At 54.0% G+C, this 25,836-nt stretch overlaps 1 protein-coding gene across 1 annotated transcript in view; it reads right to left on the bottom strand.

Annotated features, from left to right (window-relative positions):
• TMEM132E (transmembrane protein 132E) overlaps positions 1–16,681 on the bottom strand; it is a 58,850-nt gene extending 42,169 nt beyond the window's left edge. Inside the window, exon 1 of the mRNA XM_043480785.1 lies at positions 14,990–16,681. Within this exon, the coding sequence (XP_043336720.1) occupies positions 14,990–15,056 (67 nt within the window). The 5' untranslated portion in view covers positions 15,057–16,681. The remainder of the gene's footprint in view (positions 1–14,989) is intronic.
• Between the last annotated feature and the right edge of the window lie 9,155 nt (positions 16,682–25,836).

Raw genomic sequence — 25,836 nt, 5'->3', positions numbered from 1 at the left:
TGCCATTCCTGACTGCTGTGTGTGCTGGACTGAGATCAGTCCCCTCTCTGGACCTTAGTCTCCACCTTCCAGATAGGTGTGTTTCCAGGATGAGAGATGCCGGAAGCTCCCATCTATCTTCCCTGACTTTAAGTATCTCCCCCGCTACTGAGTGGCCCCTCTGTGCCACAGTCTAGAGAGGATTTCAGGGTGCAAACCAGCTTCCAGTGCATCCAAGAGGCGCTGATGGAGGGCCAGCTGCATGGAGGCACTGCCGTGGAGGTTCACACACTCTCCTCCCTTTGGCCAGTACTTCAGCAGGGAGGGGACAGATAGCATCTCTTGTCTATCCAGCCTCTAGGCAGTGCTGGGCACTCTACACACATTGGCTCATTGAATCCCCGTGATCTGAGATGCAGGTGGTACTTGCTCTTCTCCCACTTTACAGATAAGAAGCCTGAGGCTTAGGGGACAGAAGTAACTCCCTCCGGGTTGGTGGCAGAGTGGGGGTTCCTTGCTGCCATGCTGTGGACTTCTCACTTGTAGCAGGTGGGCAAAGGCCACCCCATGTGGCTGCTGGAACTCATCGCACCAGATCGCAGAGATTTGGGCACTGGTAGCATCTCTCTGAAGTCCAGGTTAGCCAGTCTCTGGTTGCCTTCACCTCTTCCCCCCTGCACTGAAATTTGCATCCTCTACCTACATCAGCCAGTAACCATATCTTCCTGCCACGTGACTGATATTTGTCACAGTGCTTGGCATGGAGCAGATATTCAAAAACCCACACTGAATCAACCTGTAGCTACTTTTTATTGAGCACTTACTACAAGCCAGGCTCTGCTCCAAGCACACTGCATGCATTAATTATTTATTCATTACTACAACCCTATGAGGAAGGTACTCTTATTATCCCACTTTATAGATGTGGAACCTAAGCCATGGCGTTGTAAAGTCATTTTTCCCGAGATTTCAAAGCCAGGACACGGCAGCTGAATGTTTGAACGAAGGCAGGCAGGCGGGGGACTTCCCAGGTGGTGCTAGTGATAAAGAATTTGTCTGCAATGCAGGAGACACAAGAGACGTGGGTTTGATCCCTGGGTCAGGAAGATCCCCTGTAATAGGGAATGGCAACCCACCCCAGTATTTTTGCCTGGAAAATTCCATGGACAGAAGAGCCTGGAGGGCTTCAGTTCATGGGATCCCAAAGTGCTGGACTGAGCACAAGTAGGCGGGAAGAAATAAACATCACCCCTCTGGTCCCTGTCATCCACTCAGCGCCCAGACGTTTCTTCCTGGTGGTGCCCTGGGAAGAAGCAGTGAGAGGAAGGAAAGGAGCAACCTTTGTGTTCATTCATTCCACACAGTACATGCTGAGCATCTCCTCTGGGTGAGGCGCCAGTCCAGGTGTTGGGAGTACAGCTGTGAACAGACATTGCCCTGTTCTTGGGGGCTTCCATTCCAAGGGGAGTGGGTGAGACATGACAAGCAGAGACATGACTATATAGTATGTCAGAAGGAGGAAAATGGAGCAGGGTCGGGGCAGAGGAAGGGGTGGCCAGGGAGAGCCATTCTGGTAAGATGCACTCGAGCACACACCTGAAAGAGGGAGGGGGTGGTGAGCCATGCTTCTGTGGGGCAAAAGGCCAGGCGGAGGGGTAGCGAGGACCTGAGGCTTGGTGCCAGGCATGGGTATGGACTGCAAAAAGGACAGTGCAGCTGGAGCTGAGTGGGGGAGAGGAAGATACGGTCAGAGAAGCATTGCCGGGAAAAGGGACAATCGAGTGGCCTCGTCCGCCCCGAAGGACTCAAGCTTTCAGTTTTAGTGAGCTCAAGGGTTCTGAGCAGGAGGGTGACTTGATCAGATCTACGGTCTACAGGTCTACAGAATCTCCCAGTAGAAGGGGAAGGAGCTGCTGCCTGCCTGAATGGGAGCCCCCAGGGCCAGCAGGCACCGTGCCAGGGCTGGGGAGGAGCTGAGTGAGCTCCAGGCTGGGCAGGGAACCTCCAAGAAGGACCGCAGAGAGTCCCCAGGGCTCACAGGTCCCCAGAGCACTGAATCCTCACCCTCAAAAATACTTCTCAAGGGAGAGAAGGTGGTAGGGCCCTTGGGGATCACCCAGGCCTGCACTTCCAGGAAGGCGGCCACTTGCCACATGTGGCTACTGAGCAGCTGAAACGGGGCCAGTTTGGAATTGCGATGAGCTGCTGACAGTGTAAAAGGCATGGGGGATTTCAAAGATGTAACACAAAGGGGAAAAAAAAAGAATGTAAAAATCTTTGCATATTGAAATGATCACCTTTTGAATATTTTGGTTGAAATACACTGTTAAAATTCATTTCACCTGTTTCTTTTTACTTTTTTATGTGATAACTAGAAAAATTGAAATTATATATGAGGCTCATGGTACATTTCTGTTGAACAGCACTGGCCCAGCATGGCAACCCTGGTCTCATGGGCAGGGAAGCTAAACTCCAAAAGGAGGAAAAGATTTGTTCAAAGGCAAGTAATTGGCTGAGAGAACACCCGAGGCAGAGGAAGAACCTGGTAGGACACTGGGGAGATGAGGGCCCACTGAGTGGATCGGGACATTTGAGGACTCCTAAGGGTTCATGGTGAATTATAAATGGTTATAGAGACCCCGCACTGAATTCTGACTATTTTCTGTTGTTGTTATTCAATAACTAAGTTGTGTCCAACTCTTTGCAACCCCATGGACTGCAGCAGGTCAGGCTCCTCTGTCCTTCACTATCTCCCAGAGTTTGCTCAAATTTATGTCCATTGAGTCAGTGTTGCCATCTAACCATCTCATCCTCTGTCGCCCCCTTCTCCTTTTGCCTTCAATCTTCTCCAGCATCAGCATCTTTTCCAATGAGTTGCCACTTCATATCAGCTGTCTAAAGTACTGGAGCTTCAGCTTCAGCATTAGTCCTTCTAATGAATATTCAGGGTTGATTTCTTTTGAGATTGATTGGTTGGCTCTCCTTGCAGTCGAAGGGACTCTCAAGAATCTTTAGCACCACAGTTCAAAAGCATCAATTCTTTGGCGCTCAGCCTTTTTTATGTTCCAACACTCACATCTGTACATGACTACTGGAAAACCATAGCTTTGACTAGATGGACCTTTGTTGGCAGATGACGTCTCTGCTTCCAGGTCCCAATAACCATCCAGGATGGTTTTGCTTTTCTTTCTGTTTGCAGATGAGGAATCTGAGACTGAAAAGCAGGAGGAGTCAGCTCTGGGATCGGGGTCTCCCACAAGCTTTCAGGCTGCAGGAGGAGACAGAGGAAGAATTTCAGGGACCCCTGGGCTCTGTCAGAAACTTCTTACACCCCTAGATCTTATTTCTGGTGATGGCACCAGCTGCCTGCCCTGATGGTATCCAGGCAGCTTTTATGCCCAGCTTGGGGGATGCCGCGGAGGAGATGCAAATATTGAGATGCCGTGGCCTTGAGGACTGGGTACCATCTTGGCATTGTGTGGGCTGGGGCTAGCTGCGTTCCCAGGAAGGCCTCCTCCACTCAGGGATGCAGAGATCCTGAGAAGGCAGGGCGAGGCTTGAGACTGTTTTCCTAGGAAGGGAAGGAGGCGGGCAGGCAGGGAGAGGGCCGGGCACCTGGCCACTGCTGTTTCTAAAACATTTAAAACAAGCAGCATGTTGCTAGGAGGTATCAAGGGTTAAAAAAAAGACCCCCTAAAAAACCAAACCAAAAACCCAACCGCCAGAAAACAGCTCTCCGGGAACTCTTTGGCACTGTCTGAAACATGCTTTCTGGCAGCGGGGCCTGGCTCCATGCAAGAAAGGAAGGAGACAAACCCACGGACTGTTTCCTGAGCCCTTGGGGAAGGCACATGGCTTCTGTTCTGGGCACGTCCACGCACACTGGTGTCTTAGCCTTGTGGCAGCCCAGTGGAGAGAGGTGATGGTATTATTCCCATTTTGCAGATGGGAAAGCTGAGGCTCAGGGAGACAAAGCGGACAAGGGTTCCCGGGTAACCTGGCCACACAGTAGCAGGGCTGTGATTCCAATCTATGCTTGGTTTGGGGCAATGCGAAAACCCACCCCAGTCTGATGTGACTGACTTCTTCTGAGGCTTTCCTGGATCCAAACACTGAGGATGACCCTTGATGGGTTTGACCCCTCAGCTTCAGGCTGTCAGGGTGAGGGATGAGGAGGGGGGCTGGGCCTCTATTAAAAATCGTGAAGAAGATCCCATCTGTCTCAGTTCTCCCACTGGGCCACCTTCCCCAAGACTCCGGAACCGACAGTAAACATTCCAGTCATCACCCAAGGGGGTCAGAACGGGCTGTGAACCACAGGGAAGTCCCTTCTGCTCTCTGGACTTTAACTGCTAAAATAATAATAATAAACAAAAAAGCTCCAACTACTGAGCCACATGCTACAGACTACCCATTTGCCATCCAGTGTTGTGCTAAGTCACTTCAGTCATGTCTGACTCTTTGTGATCCCAGGGATTGTGGCCCAGCAGGCTCCTCTGTCTGTGGGATTCTCCAGGCAAGAATACTGAAGCAGATTGCCATTTCCTTCTCCAGGGGATTGTCCCAATCCAGGGATCAACATCTCTCACTTTTCCTGCATTGGCAGGTGGATTCTTTACCACTTACAGTACCTGGGAAGCCCGCCATCCAGTCTTACAGAGGCAGAAACCAAGGAGTAGAAAAGAGAGGCCAGGCTGAAGCTAAGAGGCAGAGCCAGCTCTCAGATCCACCTCCCTGCTTCTCAGAGTGTGCCTTCTGCCATGTGCTGGCTCCTCTGATGATTTCCAGTGGTCATCCCCCATCCCAAGAGCCCTTACTCTCAGCCCCCGGGATCAGCTCCTGGAATACCTTCCTTAGCATTGCTACCATCTGCAAACTGCCCCTAAAAGTCACTGTTGTTTGATTCCTGCTTTGATCAAGCCACTCCCTCACTTCACAATGCTCCACAGCTCCCTAGTGCTCCACGGAACACAGGGTCAAAGTTCTGAGAAATCTTACGAGATCATCCAGGTAACCCTGCACTTGGCCCCCTAGCCTGCTGTTCCCTCACAGGCAGCTGTGGCTCTTCCCGTGCTGGTCAGAGCTGGTGAGCCAGGGACCACTTTTGTCCGATGTTTCTGTCTCCCTCAGGGTCTTGAACACACAGTGGATGCTGACCGATTAGCCTTGAGAGGCAGGATTCCTGAGCTTGTTAAAGCCATCTGCAGTGGCATCTCCTCCATGAAGCCTCCCCTGATTTCTCCAGCAGATTCACGATTTCTCCCTTCACAGGATTCTGTATCCCTTCCAGCACATCCATGGCTGAATTTCATCACGGTTCTGTGCAGAAATGGCTCATCTCCCCGGGACACCACCTTAGAAGTTCCTCGTGGGACAGGCCTTGTATTGTCTTCATTTTCACATTTAACACAGTGCCTGGCATGCGCTGATAATATCGATAACAATAATACTGAGAACTATCATTTTCAGACACTCTGTGCCAAGCACTATTCTAAATATTTGACTTGGACTAATGGCTCAATCATCACAACAGTCCTCTAAGCTGGATGTTTTGATAATCATTTTCAGATGAGGAAACAGGCATAGTGGTTAAGCAACTGGCCCAGAAACCACAAGGGGATGGACAAAGCCAGGCAGTTTGGTGTTAGAACTCAGTACAGGAGAGGGTGGGGGTGGAAAAAGAGAATTTTGAGCGTTGGGAGAAACCAGACAGTTGACTGCTGGCTCCAAGGGTGTCCAGCACAGGCCATGGCACGTGTTAGGTGCTCTGTTAGTAGTAATGACTGTTAAGATAACTAGATAGTCCAGTAGCTGCTCAGACCCATGTGCGTGGTCAGCGGGGCTGGGTGGGGAAGGGCTTCCCAGACAGGAGGGCTGCAGCCAAGTGGTGAGCCCAGTCCTTTGTGGCAAGCCAGCCCGGCCCCCACCCCTGCTTCTCATCGGACCACCCCTCTAGTTCCAGCCCCCTTTCCCCAGCATCAGGCCTCATGCAAGGGGCTCGCGGCTAGCAGTTTTTCTCCCGCAGAGAACAGTCACAGAAAATTGAGATCATTTCTCTGCTGTGTTGGCAGCTGAGAAAATGGCAAATTTTCCTATTTCCTATCCAAGAATCCTTCCTATTGGACAAAGGCCCCACATGCTTCTCTCTTCCCAGGGCAGGCAGGTCAGGGGAGAGTGTGGGTTAGCCCGGGGGCAGTTCGCCATGTTGGCTAAGAGGTGTGGGCTACTGCAGTCTTGCGGCGGCAGGGGGCTGGACGTGGGAGTAGGAGGTGACTGACTGAACCCCGGCAGACATGCAACAGGGTCAGGCGGGGCGGGGGAGGGGGGAGGTCAAAGCAACAGGTAATCTGGAGCCACCCGTGGGACTTCTCAGAGATCCAGGCTGACTGGGTTTGGCTGTAGCCCCATTTTACAGACAGGAGGCCTGAGCCCACGGAATAGGCTGCTAATTTGGCCGGACGCGTCTGGAAGCCAGCCTTGCCAATCGTTGGGCGGTCTCTGCAGCAGCCTGCCCCCTGCACACCGTGGTCCTGCTGACGGGATGGCCACAGGAAGGCAGGAAAGACAGTCACAGCCAGGATGGTGAGGGGCAAGGGGCTATAAAGAGAGCTGAGGAAGGTACCCCTCTGTGGCGCCTGGGGTGGGGTCTCTACCCCCACAGGTCTGGGGCTCTGCAAGCTTGCAGCTCCCAGCAGCTCAGGTCACTCCTGCTCCAAAGCCTGCTATGGCTCCCCATTTCACTCAGCTTACCAGTTCATCTTCTCCCAAGGGCCTCCCCGCTCCCCTAGCCTCCCTGCACCCTCCCCAGCCCACAACGCCTCCCCTGTGCTCAGCCCCTCTGGCCTCCTTGCTGTCTGGAATGGTACTCAGCCCTGCCCTAGGACTGGTCCCAGTGTGATATTCAGGCGTTCGCTTAGTTTGTTCTCTTGCCTCATTCATGTCTGCTTAATGACACTTAATCAAGTGATCATTCGTTTAAATACTGCACAACCTCTTCCCACAGACTCACACACATGCGCACACACACATTGGAATCCCCAATTCCCATACCCTACCTTTTTCTTATTTTCCTTGGTTCTCATTGTCTTCTAACACATCATATAATTTATTTATCGTATGTATTTATTACTTGGGTTTCCCTAGTGGCTCAGCTGGTAAAGAATCTGCCTGCAATGCGGGAGACCTGGGTTCAGTCTCTGGGTTGGCAAGATCCCCTGGAGGAGGGAAAGGCTACCCACTCCAGTATTCTGGCCTGGAGAATTCCATGGACTGTACAGTCGATGGGGTCACAAAGATTCAGACATGACTGAGAGACTTGCACTTTCACATTTATTACTTACTATCTGCCTCTCTTCCACCTGCCTAGGAATAAAGGCTCCAGGAGTACGGGACTCTTTGCCATATTCATGGATTAAGTCCAAGTACCTAGAACAGTAGTCACTAGCTGAATACTTGCTGAGAGACAAGGAAGAGGTCTCTGCCACATGTATTTGAGTGACTGTATGATCACTGACTCATCTGACCAAACGTTAAATGCCTACTTTATTCCTAACAGCTTGATAGCCCCCAGGGGACACAGCAGCAGGCAAGTGGTCCATACCTTCCAGGTCCATCCAAGTTTGCAGCCATCAGGGAGGCCAGGCAATGCAGTTTACAAAGAAGGCAAAATGAAAGGGTGGCAGGGTTGGTGGGTCTGTGTTCAACTCAGAATCTGGTGGGCTTCCAGGAGGAAGTGTGGATACACTTGAGCCTGAAGGCTGAGTAGGAGATGGGGTGGGAGAGTGTTCTGGTCAGAGGGAACAGGATGTACAAAGGCTGTGACGTGAAAAAGAATGTGACTCATTTAAAGGACTGGAGAGCTGAGTTGGGTCAAGTACATGGGCATGTGGCCGTCAGTCCGTCTGGGCTGATTCCCGTATGCATGAAACAGGGGGGTAGGGCAAGAAGACCTCCATATTCAGGGTCAGAAAACCTGATGGCAAGAGTTGGTGTGGCCAGGACTCCGTTGAGCATCAGCTTTGCCCTCTGTAAAATGGGATCATGGTTGTTGTCTTTACCTGGCGGCTGCTAGGAGAATCAAATGAGATCGCGAAGCTAAACTTCAAAGAACTGTTGGGACCCTCAAGCGTCCGGGTGAGTGCCCATGACCGTGTGGGCGTGCGTTTGAGCGCACTGCACTGCCAGCTCCCACCAACACCGTTCTCCTGCCGTGACAAGTCTGCAGCATCATCTGTCCCAAGATGCCAAAAATACACTTGCTTCTGGCCCTGAGCCAGGCTCCTCAACAGCCTTGGAGGCTGGGGGGAAGAAGGGAGGCCTGAAAAGTGGTGTCCTACAACTGCTGGGCCAACGAGGTCATCTTGTTTCTCACCATTGGACCCTCAACGTGCAGGAGGACAAAGGTCATCCTTGAGGGCTGGGGCAGTGCCTCTCCCATCAGACAGGGGCCTCCCTCATCACATTGGTGCCTTCCTCATCAGACTGGGACCTCTCTGAAGATGAGACTGTCTCCCTTGCCATAGGAGGCACTGCCTGTGAGCAGGAATCATCTCCCCTCTTTCCCCCGAATAGCAGTGAGGTTGTCACTCTGGCTGATTCTGTTTAAGAGCTGACCACCTCCGGGGCAGTGTCCGTGGGAAGGGGGTCAGGCTTAAGGGTGCCCTGGCTGCCTGTTCTCTCCCAGAGTGAGAGGCCCGTCCTATAGGGTCTGATGATGTTCAGACCTGGATCCTTGGATGAGATGCCTCTGAGAACCTGGACCATTTTGAGCATCATCCTCTATCCAGGTGACTCTCCTAGCCCCAAGGATCGTAAATGGCGGGCTCAGGAAACAGACACAAGCTGAGAAATTCCTCCAGCAAGCCACAGCCTGCCCACTTCCCTACAGCTTGTACGGACCAGGATGTCACACAAGAGAAGAGAGTAACCAGTTGTTCACCCTCATGGGCCAAAAAAAGTGTGGGCAAGAATGAAGCAGAAAGGACTCAAGTTTGATAAAAAGCAGAACTTTGCAAAGGCAGATAATTATCTAGATAATTTGGACAAAAAATTTTTTTTCTTCAATTACCTTTTTTTTTTTTTTTTGCACTGAATTATTCATTCTTGCATTCATTCATTTGTGCAACAAGCATTGAATATCCAGGTAATTGCTTCCATTTTCCACTTCATCCTGCTGGGTTGTCTGCCAGCCAGCAGGGCCTGGGGCGGAGGTGTGGGAAGGCGGAGCTGGGGAGGTGGTGGTGGATCAGAAAGGGGTGAACACAGCAGAGGAAAGGAGATAATGACTTCTGGACCCTCAGCCTGCCTCCCACGAGGCCACACCTGTCTTAGGGCATCCTTCCCTACCCTGGCAGCCTCTTGGTCCTCTGGAGATGGATGCAGTAGCTGGCTGAGTGTTGACGCTCCCTGATACACTGCCCCATCCTTGGGGACCTCTGGAGTATGGCATCGCCAGCTGAATTGATGATAAGGAGGCCCACTTTTCATTTAAAAAAACAGAGCAGGAAAGTAGAAAAAAATTTATTTTCAAAAAAAAAAAAAAAAAAACAACAAACCCACAACTGGTTCATTAATCTCTTATTAAAATTCTGTGCTGAGCACTGGCAAGGAAGAAGTAAAGAAGACCTGGGGAGGGGACAGAGAGGAAGAATCATATCCAGTTGTTAGCATCTGTGGCTGGTCTCCAAGGACGGGAAGACCAGGGAGGTGACCAGAGGCTTTTCTGTGGCACAGCCAGTGAACTGGAAGGGGGCAGGGTGGGCATCACCTGCTCTCACTCGGCAGAGAAAAAAACCAGACTTGGAGTGGGAGTGACTGTCCTGTGGCTACACAGCAGGTGGATGACCAAGTCCGGATTTGAAGCCTTATCTGTTGGATCCTGGGGACTCTGATTCCAGACTGCCTCGAATGTCAGAATCAGAGTCTTTTTTCTCCTCTCCCCAACTGGACTTCAAGTTCATGAAAAGGAGTTGACGACTAGGTTTTGAGACCATCCATGTGCCCTCTGGAGTACTTGGCAAGGTTTATTAACACTACTGGTGATTGATTATCTTGACTGTGTGGGACCCGAGGCTAGCTTGAGGCTGGAAGTGTATCTTTGCATGAAGCCAAAGCCACAGACAGAGGGTATGACAGAGGAGATGGAACTTCTGCCGAGGGGTCAGGAGCAGACTGCCAGTCTCGAAAGCTGGACTCCGGTGCTGGTTCTGCTTCCAGAATGAACTGGCAGGATGACCTTGGCTGGTCCTTCCCCGAGTGTCCATTTCCACCTCCACACGAGGGCTGGACTGCAGTTTCTGTGATCTCTTTTAGTTTCAGGGCTGTGAATGGACATCATTGTGGGCAGGGCAACAGAGAGAGACCCCCTCCCCCGGCCACTCCATCCCTCTGCCCTGGTGCCTCTCTAGGTCTCAGAGTCTGCAGCATCACAAGTACTTACAACTGATCTCAGGCTTGGGGGTCTATCGGTTTCAGACAGGCCCCCACTGAGGACCTAGGAGGTGCCGAGGTCCCGCCCTGGTATTCCAAAGTGGCCTTACCTCCTGCAGCCAAGCACTGAGCTATCTTCAGAATGGATTCCAATAAAGCTCATTTTCTGCCACCAAGTTTATAACACATCCCCACCTACTGGTCTTAAACATTAACTAAGGCTGTGTTGTGTAGGGCTCCATGTGGCCTGGAAGATGGGTGTGTGTGCTGGGGGGTGCAGGGGAGCACCATGTCTCACTTCCAGTAGCGAGGGAGCCTCCCAAGGCCAGCAGTGACCCTGTCCTCCTGCCATGTCCTTCCTGCATCTCCAAAGGGGCCCAGAGCTTGGGTGATCAGTGGGGTGGGGAGAGCACAGGCACAGACCGAGGAGAAGCTGGGCTGGTGACCACAAAGGTGATTGAGATCACGTATTCAGAGCATCATGAGACATTACCTTCACATCTGTGTTATATAACGTCACCCCAGACATGTGTATCCTGTATGTGCCACTTAAGGGGTGTGGCACAGTCCTGCCCCACCCCCTGACTCTCTTCTTGGAGTCTCTGTCTCTTCCCTCTGCCCTCTTATGCTCCACACCCCAGAGCTCCAGGTGCAATTAATACTGTGAGGGCCCCACAATAGAGTTGTCTTCCCACCACTGGAGAGTGGGGCCAAAACAAGACATGGCTCCTGCCCTAAATGCAAGTATGTGGGGATGCGGAGGGGTACACATATAAATATGACCATAAATATGTCCACACATACCCTTCACACACACACTGCTGTCCCTGAGGAGTGCTGGGAAGGTGGCATGAGGGGCCAAAGCAGCACCAGAAAGAGACCAGTTATTTCTGTTGGGGGTTTGATGCTGCTGATGAGAAGCCAAGGAGTAACCTAGGCAGACTCCCTGGAGGAGGTGACATTTCAGTTGGGCTTTGAAGGCAAGGTAAGGCTTTCTGAAGGCAAGGTATTCCAGATAGAGAGGGGCTGGTGGGTGCAAAAGCAGAAAGGCAGTAAGGTGAGAAGAATGATACCTCATAAGATGCATGGAGGATGAAGAGAGGACAGTACCACAGAAGTGAAGATGTAAATTGAGACATGAACAGAAAACGCTTTGTATGTTAAGAAAGCAAAGAGTGTATCCTTGATCATACAGGCAGTGGGGAACCAGTGAGGGCTACTGAGAGGGAAGCTGACATAATCAGTCCTTGAATAGGTTAAACCACCACCATGCCTCACTAAACTCCTATCCAAACTAAAAACGGAGCAGAAGGCCTCCCCAGGGACCAGATGCAGGGAAGTGGCCTTCTCAGATGGCTTCTGGCAGAAGGCTTGACGGTGACAGCAGTGTAGGGACTGCCACCCCTGGGGCTGAGCTGGGCCCTGAAAGGTGGCAGGACGCTGTTCACAGACGTCACTGGCCCGGGAGTCTTGACAGACAGTGAGGAGGGGAGGGATGGGTCAGAGGCCACACTGCTTGGGAAAGATGGGGGACATGAGGGAGGCAGCCCAAGGTCACCCCACCCGATGGTGCCAGAGTCAGAAACCCAGGCTGTTTGGCTCCCAGTCTGGCTGTGTGGTCAGAGCCCTGTGGCCTCAGGAGCCTGCCAGGCATGAAATCTGCCATTGCACCCCCACCTCCACCCCAGCATCTTCAAAGAGCCCCGAACTCAACCAAGAGTGAGTTTGAAATGAGACTAAATCCATGTACCCGTTTCCTGATAGAGGCATGCTTCTGGTGGGCAGGTGTTAGGTATTCCTGAAGGAGGAAGGCCCAGGGGAGATGATATTACGGGGGGAGGAACTTCTTTGGCCTTATCCATCTGGGGGTGGTTCCCAAACTTTGAGTATCTGCTGGTACCCTCCCCTAAGGAAGCGGAGACTGAGGCATGGGATGGGGATTCAGGGAAGAAACTTGGAAAGGGAGACAGAAAACCAGGAGGGGGAAATGCCTGCTCCATGTGGGGACCCTGCTCCATCTCCTCAAATTGCTTCCTTCTAACCACCTGTCTAGGGTTTCCCTGGTGGCAGTGGGAAAGAACCCTCCTGCCAAGGCAGGATGCTAGGGTTTGATCCCTGGGTTAGGAAGATGCCCTGGAGAAGGAATTGGCAACCCACTGCAGTATTCTTTTCTTAGCAAAATGTGTCCACATTGTTTTTCTCTTTTTTAAAATCTATTTTTAGTTGAAGGATAATTACAATATTGTGATAGTTTATGCCATACATCAACACGGATCAACCTCAGGTATACACATGTCCCCTCCCTCTGGAGCCTCGCGCCCCACCTCCCACTCCATCCCACCCCTCTAGGTAGTCACAAAGCCCCAGTTTGAGTTCCCTGAGTGGTATAGCAAGTTTCCACTGGCTACCTATTTTACATATGTTAGTGTATATGTTTCCACTCCAGTATTCTTGCCTGGAGAATCCCAAGGGCAAAGGAGCCTGGCAGGCTACAGTCCATGGGGTTGCGAAGAGTCGGACACGACTTAGTGACTGGTCAACAACAAATCACCTGTCCACCCAGGGCCCTGAGTGTCCCGGGCACTGTGCTAAACCCTGGCAGTGTGGGGGACAAGGCAGAAAAAGCCCACCACCTGCCTCCACTACTCCATAACGAGCTGAGCACAGAGAAGACACCGATATCTAAGGAGAAGCTAAGGTAGATAGATTTACTCCAAGAGAAGCAAAGCCAGGACACCGAGGCCCTACTGGAGCTGGGTTTTAGGAAGCAGGTGAGATTCTGGCAGGTGAGGGAGGCCAAAGAATCTTTAATAGGAGGCTCAGGGGTGAGGAGGGTGCACATGGGAACCTACTGAGAGTGTCTGAGCTGCCTGGAGGTAAGACCCTCGCTGGGCTTTTGGAGGAGAATTCTGGTAGTAAGACACAGAGGGTGGGGGCAGAACCATGCCTAGACCCAGCCTTGAGCTGTGTTTCCTTTCTACTGCAACCCCAAATTCCCTGGGATCAGGTCACAAGCACAACCCCCGTGGTTCCAGTGCTCAGACATCCAGAGGTCTCCTCCCCATCTGCACCCCGCCCCCCAATCTTGCACGCAAAGCCCGAGAGATTTCTGGTTCTCAGCTGCGTTCCCCCAGCCCATTCTTCTGTTAAAGCACCGAGGTTGGCTGTTCTTGGTGAAATGAACGCAAAATAGCCCCCCACCCCGAGCCACCCTCGTCCCCTGAAGCCGGGGAGGATCAATCTACTAGTAGAGGGAAGTCAGACCGTTCCCCACCCACTCCTAGCCTCAGGACCCTAGATTCCCAGAGCCTATTCCTCTTATTCTTTCAGGGTAAGAGAGGCCGCTGGTTAGAGACCTTGACCGCGCTCACGGCCAGTCTGGTCAGGTTCCTAAGAACCGCGTCGACGTCGGCAAAAGCTGAGCGCTGCACACGAATGGTCCTCCGCCCTTGCGGATGGTCCTCCGCCCCCTCTATCCTAGCCCCTCTCCAGGCTGGCCAGGCTCACCCCTCCGCGAGGCGAGGGGCAACCAGGTCCCCCACCCCCTTGCCGGTTGGCTAAGTGTGTCCCAGCTCCGCTCGTCTCCCGTTGGGAGGGGTCGGAGCCTCTCTTTCTTCATTCTTCCTCCCCACCTCCAGCTCTCTCCCTCCCCGCTTGGTCAGCGCCCCTGACCTCCTGGAGCGCCTCCAGCTTGCGTAAGGCCCGCTGCAGCCTCCTTCCGTCGGATCTGAGCTCCCACTCCGGGGGTAGGGGTACTCTTCCGCGACCCTCGGGCCCCCATCCGTATCCCTGCTGTCCCACTGCCAAAGCGCGCCAACCCCGGCTCCTCCCTCTCCCACCCCCTTTACCGCGGAGCCCGAGGCGAGCCTGGGGAGCAGACGCAACAGATTGCAGAACCCGAGCGAGAGCGAGCGAGCACGGAGCCGGCTCCCTCCGCCCGCCGGCCCGGCCTGCGCCCGCGGCCCAGACCCCCGCCCTCCGGCTGGGCTCAGCCGGCCATTTAGATGCAGCTCACAGGACGGCGGGCGGGCGAGTCCCCGCGGCTCCCCGGGCCCCTGTCAGTCCACTCCCCTTCTCCAACACCGCCGCAGGGAGCGAGGCAGTGGGCGGCGCGGCCCCGCACCCGGCTGCGCGCCAGTGGAGGGGTAGACACGATCCCCGTGGACCCCAGCAGCCCCCCGGGGCCCCGCCGGCTGCCAGGTTGGGAGCGACAGGAGGGGTGGCCCGGACGCGATCCGGCGGATCCCTCGGGTCCCTTTAGATTTCCGTGGGTGGACACGCCCCCAAGACTCCCGGGTTTGGACCTTTCTTTCTAATCCGGAGAGGGTTGGAGGGATACACCCCCCACCCTCCCGCCCTTTTCCGGGGCCGGATTCGGCCCCCAGGGCGGGGCTCGCAGCCTCCGCTCCCGCCAAAGGGTTTGCGGGGGCTAGAGGTAACTCGAGCTGCAGCCCGAGATGCTAAGCTGGGAGCCGCGGCTGCGAGTCCAGGGGGTGGGGGTTCGTCTTCTCCAGGCTCCTGTCTGCCGGCTCCAGCGGTCCCCGCCGCATCTTCACTCCCGAGTCCGCGCCGCGACACTTACCGTGGGCGAGCAGCGCCGAGAGGCAGAGCAGGGCGGCGCCGCCGCGGCCCGGCATCCCTGGGGCCATGGCCGGCCGAGGAGGGGGCGGCAGGGGGCAGCGGTCGACGACGACTTGGTCCCAGGCTGGGCTTGGTCACATCCAACTTCAGGTGGCCGTGGGCGTCCGGCTGTTTCTGCTGAGGCTCCCGGGGCCAGGGAGTGCAATTCGGGGGCACTTTGAGGGGAGGGGGCGTCCCAGGCGCCGCCGGCTACACCCTCGGAACTGGTGGGGGCGCCGCTCGGGGCGGGAGGAGCCTCTAACTCCCCCCGTCTGGTGCCCCCTGCAGGATCAGTGCGGCTAGTAGGGGGGGAGTCGCACGTGCGGTCCCCGGGCCGGGTGGCCACTAGCGTCTCGCAGGCTTGCCGAGAGCCCAGTGTCCGTTTCCCCAGCCCCGCGGCCCAGCTCGAATCCGAACTAGCTGGAGGGTGTAGATTTCCAAAGCAAGTCCCAGTTTCCTCGGCTTCGGTAGTAACCCCACATGGATAGCGCGGCTTTCTTCCTCCCGAACAGCCTGCAACAGCAGCAGCAGCTCCAGCATAAAAATCCCAGGTTAGGCGCAAATGAATAATTTCTTTCGCAATGAAAGAGAAAATCCAAGCAACTTTAATCCATCTAGAGAAGGAAAAGTTTCCGTGCAGTGCTGAGACCGGCAGCGCGGGTCGCCACGACCCTAGACAACGCCCGCACCGAGGACCCCGGGGTGGGCGGCCAGCGGCTGGTCCCCTCGCCGAGCTCCCTTGCTTGGCGCTCCCTCCAGTCTCGACCAGGGCCCGGGCTCCACACAGGCAGGCTCAGCGCCGCCTGCCCGGGCAGCGGCACCGCGGCTGGGGCGAGGGTGGGGCAGCCGGAACGAGCTGCCCCATGGAGATGGGGTTTGGAGAAGCTACGGAGCAGGAAGGCGGGCTACAGTGCCCGAGCCCAGCCTTTCCTGCCTCGGGCGCCGACTCCAGCCTCTTGGCCGCGAGCGTAGTGGGATGGAGAGGGGCTCGGCCAACCCGCGGCAACCCCGGGTCGCCTCCCTCTCCTCCCGGGTCTCGCTGTCTCAGCCGAGGGGCGCGCTGCTCCGCCGCGCTCCTCGCCTTCCCCGGGGGAGCCTGCACAAACCTTGAACTTTTCCGGGGTTCAGAGTCTCCGACGCCTCCTTCTCCCCGCCGCCCCCGCCCTGCCCCCGGACGCCCGAGGTCTCGGTGCAGCCGGGCATCCGCTCGCGCTCTCTCTCCCTCTCGCCGAGTCAGTTTGGGTGAGCTGAGCGCCGCGCCAGGCTGGGCTGCGGGCGGCGAGACTCGGGCGCCACGCCAGGGGCCAGGGCACCGGGCGCCGGCGCAGCCCGCGGCCGGGGAGGCGGCAGCTGGTGCCTACCGGGCCAAGCGGAGAGGAGGTGCCGGCAGGAGGGCCGGCTCCCCAGGGACGAATGTTGGGGGGGCGGGGGGAGAAGAAAAATCAAGGAGCAAAAAGGAAGAGGAGGTGGGGCGGAGTGGGGGAGCCACAGTTGCACGAAACAGCCGCCGCCGCCTCCTCGGCGATCGCGCCGGCTGCTCCGCCGTAAATGACTCGAGAGAGACACACACACTAGCGCTCGCCCGCCCTCCTCCCCCGTCCGGGATCGAGCGCCCACCCGGGCGGCGGCAGCGGGCGCCGAGCCGGGCGCGCTCGCTCCGCTCCCCTCCCCTCCCAGATTCCCCGTGGTCACGTGGCCTCGGAGCGCGCGGCCCACGACTCGCGCGCCACGGAGACCCCCCCACCTCCGCCCGAACTCCCCCTCCCTGGTCCACGTGTCCATTCCGCATTCCCAGCCTGGGGGCGCGCGCGGCTCCTCTTAATGAGACTTGGGCGAGGGCCGACCTCGCGATTCCGCTATCCCCTGTTTTAGGTTTTATTTTTTTCCTCCCCAGTGTAGGCTAGCGCTGGGACCCGAGTGGGGCCCGCCGGCCGCCTGCGGCGGCCGCATTTCGCCCCCGGTAGACGCCAACCGCAGCCGCCCGCTGTCCCTTTTCAAAGGATGCTCGCTCTTCGCCGGGCGCCAGAGCTGTTTTGCAGCCTCTCGGCCAGAGGCGCGGGGCGAGGGTACCCTATCTGCACCCGCAGAGTCTGGGCGTGGGGTCTCTCCGGAGCCCCGGGTGGGAATCAGCCGGGCCGCGGCGCCCAGCTTCGTTTGGGGATGGTGTCCGGGGCACCGGTCCCGGAAAACCTCTACGGTGCTGGGGTTGGAGGGGGCGCGGAGAGGAGGGAACGTGCCTTCCCACAACTTGTTTTGCAAACCTTTAAAGGGACGTGGGGTGGGGGTGGGAAACTGCCCTTCTGCACACTCGCCCAGGCACCTGCTGATGGGGGTGGGGAGGGGGGCTGGGATGGCGTTCTCTCTCACCATCAGGCTGGTTCCATTAGAGCGCAACCCAGATCAGACCAGACAAGTCAACCGTCAGCTGTCAGCCAGGCATCGGATCAATAGAAATGATTTTATAGTCTCGCTGGGAATCAAACCCCAACCCTCCAAGGGCTGGGTCTCAGTCCCACTCTACTCTGGAGGAAGAGGGTCTTCAGTCCTATGGACATAGCTCTTTCCAGGAGGGAGCGGTGGTGTATGGACCTTTAGGGTCACCCCCCCCCCAAACTTCTTCACCCATCCTGACTGAGGGTGTGGGTAGAGGCAGGCAGAGCAAGTCCCCCTGGGGTGCTTCCCCTCTGTCCCTCAATCTGCTCGACTGGTCCTAGACCTCGGACACGGTGAGTGTCCTTTTCATCTAGAAAAGTGACATCTCCTGTCTGGAAAATGGGCTCGAACAGTTCTTAGAAGCCTCCCTCCTCCCCGCCTGCTGGCTGTGGCTCCTCAGCTCAGTACTGGGGCCTGCGGGGGGCCCCCACAGCCGCCCCCCCATCTGTCTGGAGTTCCGGGGGTGCAGCGTGGGGCGGGCTGGACTGGCCCTCGGAGGCCCTGGGGATGGAAGGTGCTGGAGTCGTCAAGGCAGGCGATTCTCATTAGGCCCCTAATGCCTGCTAGCAATTAATGTCACCCAAGGGCTTATTAACCATCCCACTGAGAGGCGAGCCAGCAATCAAGATTTGTGCGGGAGAAAGGGGGAAACAAACTACCTCCTGAGACCCTGCTGGGGTAGAGGAATGGGGGGTGGGGGCAGGGAGGTCTCCCACCTCTGCCCACCTCCCCCCCCAAGGAAAGGCCCCAGAGCTTGGAAAGAGGAGTCCAGAGGACAAACACAAGTTTGCTTTTCTGAGCTGAGGACCCACTGTCCCCAAGATGTGGATCAGCAATCTCAACCCACTCTCCTGGCCTCCTCTGGAGACTGGGCATGGTATTCTGGGTCTTCTCTCCACCCCCTGCCACCTACAACCCTTCGGTAATAAGAATCTAGTCTCCCTTGGCCCACTCAGTTTCCCCTCCTCCCTCCTTCCCTCCCTCTGTCCCTACAAGAGATGGTGCATATTTCTGATGTCAAGCCACTGCTCAAAACAGTGAGCAAGACAGACCTAGCCTGTCCTCATGGAACTTCCGTTCTGGGGGTGGGGGGAAGGCAGACACTAAGCTTGTAATTGATTACAGCTGTGATAAGATATGCTGCATAAAAACGTAGGCATTTTTTGCTCATCTTATGGAGAAGACAGACCCAGAGTCAGGAAGGGTCGTGGGGAGGCAACTTGCTGTCATCAGAGAATGTAACTTCAGCCTCAGATTGTTCCAGTTACCATCTATGGGCCTTCCAGTTACCCTTCATGGGCCCTGGAACAGTCCCAGCCTCCTGCCAAGTAGCTGGGCAGAGGTTGGGCCCAGTTCCCTGCATAGATGCCCACCAGGAGCCCACACAGAATCTGGCCCCCTCTTCCTCTTCTGCCAGACCTGCCACCAAGGTGGACCTAGTGACATCTGCCCATGTTTTTCAGGACCCCTGCCCATAGAAGAGGACTTCCCAGGTGGCACTAGTGGGAAAGCACCTGCCTACCAATGCAGGTAGACAGACGTGGGTCCCATCCCTGGGTTGGTAAGATCCCCTGGAGGAGGGCACAACAACCCACTCCAGTATTCTTGCCTGGAGAATCCCCATGGACAGAGGAGCTAGGTGGGCTAAAGTCCATAGGGTCACAAAGAGTCGGAAGGCGTGCATGCACGCCCATAGAGGAAGATAGGATGGTCCAGTGTGGGCCTGGGAGAGCTCACCATTTGCGTGGGGCTCCTGGGATCCCCCTGGAATCCTAGTCTGGCTCAGCTGGGGAGGAGCTCGGGGATTTTCTAAGCTAGCTGTTTCATTTTACAGCTGCAAATACTTTCATTTTCTTAAATACCTTGACTTTTTTTTATTGAGCTCTAAATTGTGTGTGGAGCATTGTGCTAGGTAGCAGAATACATAGGTTGAATAGACAGACAAGACCCCGGTGGGGAAGTTCAAGGGCTTAGTTCCACAAACCGATATTGAGCTCCGATTCCTATTAATAGCTAACATTTACTGAGTGCTTTTTACGTGTCTGGTGGCTCAGATAGTAAAGAATCTGCTTGCAGTGCAGGAGACCTGGGTTCAATCCCTGGGTGGGGAAGATTCCCTGGAGAAGTGAATGGCTACCCACTCCAGTATTCTTGCCTGGAGAATTCTATGGACAGAGGAGCCTGGTGGGCTACAGTCCATAGGGTCCCAAAGAGCTGGACATGACTGAAGGGCTAACGCTTTCACTTTCACTTTTTACTTGCCAGGCACTGTGCTGGGCATTTTGCATGCATTATCTGGACCCTGTTAGGTAGATACTACTACTATTACTATTCTTACTGCTGTTTTTCAGATGAGAAAGCTGAGGTTCGGAACAGGTAGGTTTCTTGCCTAAGGTCACACAGCTGGAAAGTAGCTGAGCCACAGCTCAGGTATGTAACCCACTGAATCACTTTACTATGAAGTATAAGATCCCAGGATTACATAGATGACAAAGCTACCATTCCTGGCTGAAGGGGCTACAGTGAGTAGCCCTCCTTTGTGACTCAAGTTGTTCAGTGTAGGGAGGGGGCAGTGCTGTGGAGGCCAGCACAGGGGTCTGGGGGCACAGGAGCCTGCAGTGAAAGGATTGCGCTCTCTCTGCAGCCTCTCCTTCCTCAGCACCCAGACTCAAACCTACATGCTGTTAGATATGCACCCAGTTGGGACTTCCCTGGAGGTCCAGTGGTTAAAACTCCACACTTTCAATGCAGGAGGTTTGGGTTTGATCCCTGGTCGGGAAGCTAAGATCCCACATGCCACACAGTGTGGCTAACAATTAATTTTAAAAAAGATATACACCGGTTAATGCAGTCTTGCATGTGTGTAGCTATTACAATAATCCCTTGCCTCAACCCTGCAGGCTGATCTCCCAGCTCAGATTCCAGGACCAGTACCAATCCTCAAGGGCTTCCCAGGTGGCACTAGGGGTAAAGAACTGCCTGCTAGTGCAAGAGATATAAGAGACATGGGTTCAATCCTTGCATCGGGAAGATCCCCTGGAGGAGGGCATGGCAACCCACTCCAGTATTCTTGCCTGGAGAATCCCATGGACAGAGGAGCCCAGTGGGCTACAGTCCATAGGGTTGCAGAGAGTTGGACATGACTAAAGCAACTTTGCACACACACATGCATGCACTGATCCTCAAGCCGGGAGACTGGAAAACTGTCAGCAACTAAGAGCAAATGCTCAGGGCCTCACATCTCCAAGCCTTAGTTTGTTTCTTCATTGGTTAAATGTGGATAATCATAGCAAGCCCTAGTCACTTAGCAGCTAATGCATACTGATTGCCCAGTAGTACTGGGCAAAACGCGTGCTCTGCAACGTTGACTGTTACTGTTATTGAAATCACACAACTCACTATGGTCTACGAAGCCCTAGATAATTTGACCCCTAGCTGCTTTCCCAAACTCATTTTACGATTCTCCTTCTATTTTATTACACTGGAGCCACAAAGGCCTCCCTGCAGTAATATGAAACATATCCCAGCCTCAGGGTCTTCCGGCTTCCCGTTAGCTGCACCTGGCATGCCTTACCCCTGGAACTTGTGCCTTGCTCTTTTGCTTCATTCAGGTACTGCTCAACTATCACCTCCTCTGAGACACCTCCCCTGGCCACTTGATTTAAAATAACACAACTCTCACTCTGCCTCATTGCGCTATCTTCATGCCCTGCTCTAGTTTTGTTTTGGCCATACCTCGTGGCATGTGGGACTCCAAGAACCGAACCCATATCACCTGCATTGGAATCGCAGAGTCTTAACCACTGGACCACCCGGGAAGTCCCACCCTGTTATAGTTTGATCCAACAGCAGTTGACATTTAATTTAATTTTATTATTTTTTTGGCATTTAATTTTATAATTTGTTTAATCTGTCTCCTGTGATAGAATGTAAGCTCTTATGAACTGTTCACCAGTGTACCCGGGTGCCTAGAATGCCTGGCATATTCATTCAAAAAAATAGATGGGATTATTTATCCGTATTCATTGATTTCTGTACTCGGATCATTGATCATACCCAGTCTTTATAATCAGGTTTGGGGCTGAGTTCACTTAAGGGCTCTGCCTGGAACCTCACTCCCCAGACTTTCCAGAGCCTAGGAGACAACTGCCCTGGTCGCCTTTGTCTCTGACGCTCCTTGTGGCTGTCCCAGATCCTGCTGTGTCCCAGTCCCTGCTGAGGCTGGAGTTCCTTCAGCTGTCATGCCAACCTCACCCTGACCAGTGGGGGCCTGGGCTATGACACAAGAACCATCTTCGTCTCCTACTATTCCCCAGCCTGAATCCTCTGCCCCAGCCAGGCCAGGCCGGCCACCAGCACCACCAGGCATGTCCCTCTTCCTGCCAGACTCATTTCCTCCCCACACTACTCCTTGTGCTTACTCTCTGCTTCACTGATGCTCTTCTCCACCAATTGAAATCCTGCCCATCTTAACTTTCCAGCTCAAGAGTCTTCCCAGACTCAGTGTGATAGCGTTACATGACCTCATGGGGAAAAGGGATGAACAGAGTCTAGGGAATCAGTCAGGGTCCAAGTCTAGATCTCGTTGCCCTCTGCTCCAGCTTTCTCTGCATCTTGAGCACCCAGTCATCGGTTCAGTTCAGTCACTCTGTTGTGTTCCACTGTTTTCGACCCCATGGACTGCAGCATGCCAGGCCTCCCTGTCCATCACCAACTCCTCGAGCTTGCTGAAATGCATGTCCATCAAGTCAGTGATGCCATCCAACCATCTCATCCTCTGTCGTCCCCTTCTCCTTTTGCCTTCAGTCTTTCCCAGGGTCAGGGTCTTTTCAAATGAGTCAGTTCTTTGCATCAGGTGGCCAAAGTATTGAAGCTTCGGCTTCAGCATCAGTCCTTTGAATGAATATTCAGGACTGATTTCCTTTAGGATTGACCCAGTCATCACTACACAGAAAATCCCCTCTGGGATGAGGTCATGTTCTCGATTAGGATTGTGGGTCAGAATTTACCCTCCTCCTATTTGATACATTGAAAAAACACAGGGCCCAGAGAAAGCTAGTGACTGGCCCAAGGACACGGACAGGAGTATACCCCCAGGTAAGGCCGGGCCTGGCTCCCTCCCCACAGTGTTCCCATCCCCAAAGTTTCGATACCTGGCTCAGTTCCACCATGGACTTGGGAACCAGTCTTCCATTTGATGGGAGGGGGTGAGGCTCCCCAGGTCATTATTTTGGGAGTTCAATCCTGATTCAGTGTGGCTGCTGCGTTAGCTCAAATCCTGGACTCCAGTTTTAGTCATTGCCTTACATCCTCATTCACTCATTCCATTTCACTTTGGACATTTCTTCTCTGAAGCCTTGCTCGACACTGCCCACATCCCATCCCTATTCTGTGCGCCTCTAAGGCCCCGATTCCTGCATCTGAGCACATGTCAGAGTGTGTTGCTTTGTCTGTCTCTTTTAAAGAGCGTCCCTATGGTGTGCCCTCACCTAACATCAGTTTGTTGTTCTTGTTCAGTCGCTAAGTCATATCTGACTCTTTGCAACCCCATGGATTGCAGCACGCCAGGGTCCTCTGTCCTTCACTATTTCCCAGAGTTTGCTCAAATTCATGTCCATTGAGTCAGTGATGCTATCTAACCATCTCATCCTCTTTTGCCTTCACTCTTTCCCAGTATCAGTCTTTTCCAATGAGTCGGCTCTTCGCATCAGCTGTCCAAAGTACTGGAGCTTCAGCTTTAGCATCAGTCCTTCCAATGAATGTTCAGGGTTGATTTCCTTTAGGATGGACTAGTTTGATCTCCAAAGGACTCTCAAGACATCAGTTAATGGTTATTGAATAAATAAATTATTAACCAGCTACTATGTATCTGGAGCTATGCTAGCTAAATAAAATGGTCTCTGTCTTCAAGGAGCTCACCCTGTGTGAAAGAGGTAAGTGGGCAGACACATGAGAGCATGACACAAAGGTGGCTCTGAGGGATGCCGTAGAGGGAAGCCTAGGCACTACGGGGGCTGGAAAGAGGGGCATCTAGCCTAGGTCGTGGGTGTTGCAGGAAAAGGAAGGACTTCCTGGAGGAGGTGAGCTTTGAGCTGCATTAAAGGAAAGACAAGTTGGTGTGGGCCAGGGAGATGGGGAGGAGAGAGAAGAGAAGAGGCTGTTGTAGGAAGAGGGAGCAGATTATTTATAAAGTGCTAAAGTGGAGGGGGGAATACAGCGTGATCAGGAAACAGAATCTGGACTGTGGAGAGCTGGGGGTCAGGCGCTGGGGAGGGAGGCTGGGAGATGAGCAGGCGCACAGCTTCTGCACACAAAGGTATGCGCCTGTGATGACACGTGCCCCTGGGTTATTATGTTCAGTTGCACCAAACTTCACATGTTCACTGGTCAAAGACTCAGAGATGCTTGTAAAGCATCTTAGCGCCTACGTGCGCGCGCACACACACACTCACACACACATCCCAACTCTTTACAAAATGAGTTGCCCCCTGAACTGTTTACAGTTTTTCTACTCTCATTTCCCTGGAGCACCCCACCTTGAGTTCTTCGGCAGGCATCGCATCTGTCCCACCCCCACCCCCTACCAAACCCTGATCTAGCCGTCCATCCCCCTTCCCTCCTCCCTCTGGCACACGAGGACTGTAAGCTAGCACCACCCCCCAGGCGCCCAGCCAAGGGAGGATTTGGACTCAGGCCATGCGGGCTGGGCTGTGTTCTCCCGTCTTTTCCTCCCCACCCCCACACAGCTCCGCTTAATTCCAGGGCAGAGCTCTGATCAAATGTGAAGCGGAGACGTACAGAGCCAGAGCCAGAGGGAGAGAGAGAGAAAGATACAGATTGAGCAAGCACGCTCTCTCTGCCACAGCCCAGCAGCTAAATGGCAGTCAACTTGTGATGTTCCTACAACTTACTCAGCTTCTCTTTCATTCACCAACTGGGCTGCCAGATGCAGGGGGAAGAGGAAGGACCCAGGGACCCAACTTCTCCCCAGAGCCTCCCCAGCCATTGTCTGCACCCCCACAGAATTGTCGAACCAGCTCTGCCCGGCTCCTGGGGTCGGCAGTGCCCAGGATTCTTGCTTTGGGTAGAGATCGCCGGGCTGGGCTGCTAGGGAAGATGAGAGGGGAGCCACGACTGGGTAGGAAGTCCTTGCACCGCGGATGTGTGTGATTGTTAGAGGCCATCCGGGAAACCCAAGAGTGTTTCAGGCGGGAAGGAGAGCAGTGATCCCTCTGCTGGACAGAGGGAACTCATTTCAGGGTTTGGATCAAAATCCAGGTTCTGCTTCCTGTTCCCTTAAGATGGGAATCTTCGCTTTAACTTCCCACCCCACCTCTCAAATCTGATTCTCAATTTCCTCCTGTCTCATTCTTGTTACCAAAACATTTATGGGGACCTCCCCGGTGGTCCAGTGGTTAAGCATCTGTCTGCCATTGCAGGGGGTCACTGCTTTGATCCCTGGTCTGGGAAGACCCCACATGCCTTGGAGCAACTTAGCTCATCTGTTGAGTCTGAGGAATGAGAGCCTATGTTCTACAACAAGAGAAGGCACTGTGACGAGAAGCCCTCGCAGTGCAATGAAGAGTAGCCCCTGCTCGCCACAACCAGAGAAAGCCTGTGCCCAACACTGAAGACCCAGTGCAGTCAAATAAAAAGAAAAATTAAATTACAAAATATCTATGGCACCCCACTGCCTGGAGGATTGATTTCCAGTTCTTCAGATGTGCATTTAGTGCTTGATTCACACCTTCTCCCTCTTTGACCATACTCATGCTATATTGCTTGGTCGTGTCCAACTCTTTGTGACCCCGTGGACTGTAGCCCACCAGGCTCCTCTGTCCATGGAGTTCTGCAGGCAAGAATACTGGAGTGGGTTGCCGTGGCCTTCTGCAGCGGATCTTCCCGACCCAGGGACTGAACCCTTGTCTCCCGCGTCTACTGTATTGCAGACAGATTCTTTATAGCTCAGCCATTGGAGAAGCTCCCGACTCCCCGCCCGCCTTTGACCATTTTACCCTAAATAGGCTGTACGCTTCTCTGCCTTGGTGCCGTTTGCCTGCCATAATCTCTGCTCGGAATACCTGTTCCTCCTTTCCAAGCTCCTTGTGGAGCCTTTTCTGCAAAGCCTTATTCATCACTCCAGACGGAATCAATCACTGTCTACCTTGTAGTTGGAATTCACCTGCTCGCTTAGCTTCTGCTTATAAAATCCTTAAGGACAAAGCTTATATCTTATTCATCCTTCAATCTCCCATGACACTGAATGCAGTCCCATACATTAAACAAGTGTTTAATAAATCTCTACTGAATGAACGAATGAATGAATGAAGGGCAACAGAGGCAATAGTCTGGACACCAGTGTCCTGCAATGTCTCA

This window comes from Cervus canadensis, chromosome 1, assembly GCF_019320065.1.
Source record: "Cervus canadensis isolate Bull #8, Minnesota chromosome 1, ASM1932006v1, whole genome shotgun sequence".
Lineage (NCBI taxonomy): Eukaryota > Metazoa > Chordata > Mammalia > Artiodactyla > Cervidae > Cervus > Cervus canadensis.
The sequence above is the reverse complement of the archived record's forward strand: the minus strand, read 5'-3'. Positions and strand labels throughout refer to the sequence as shown.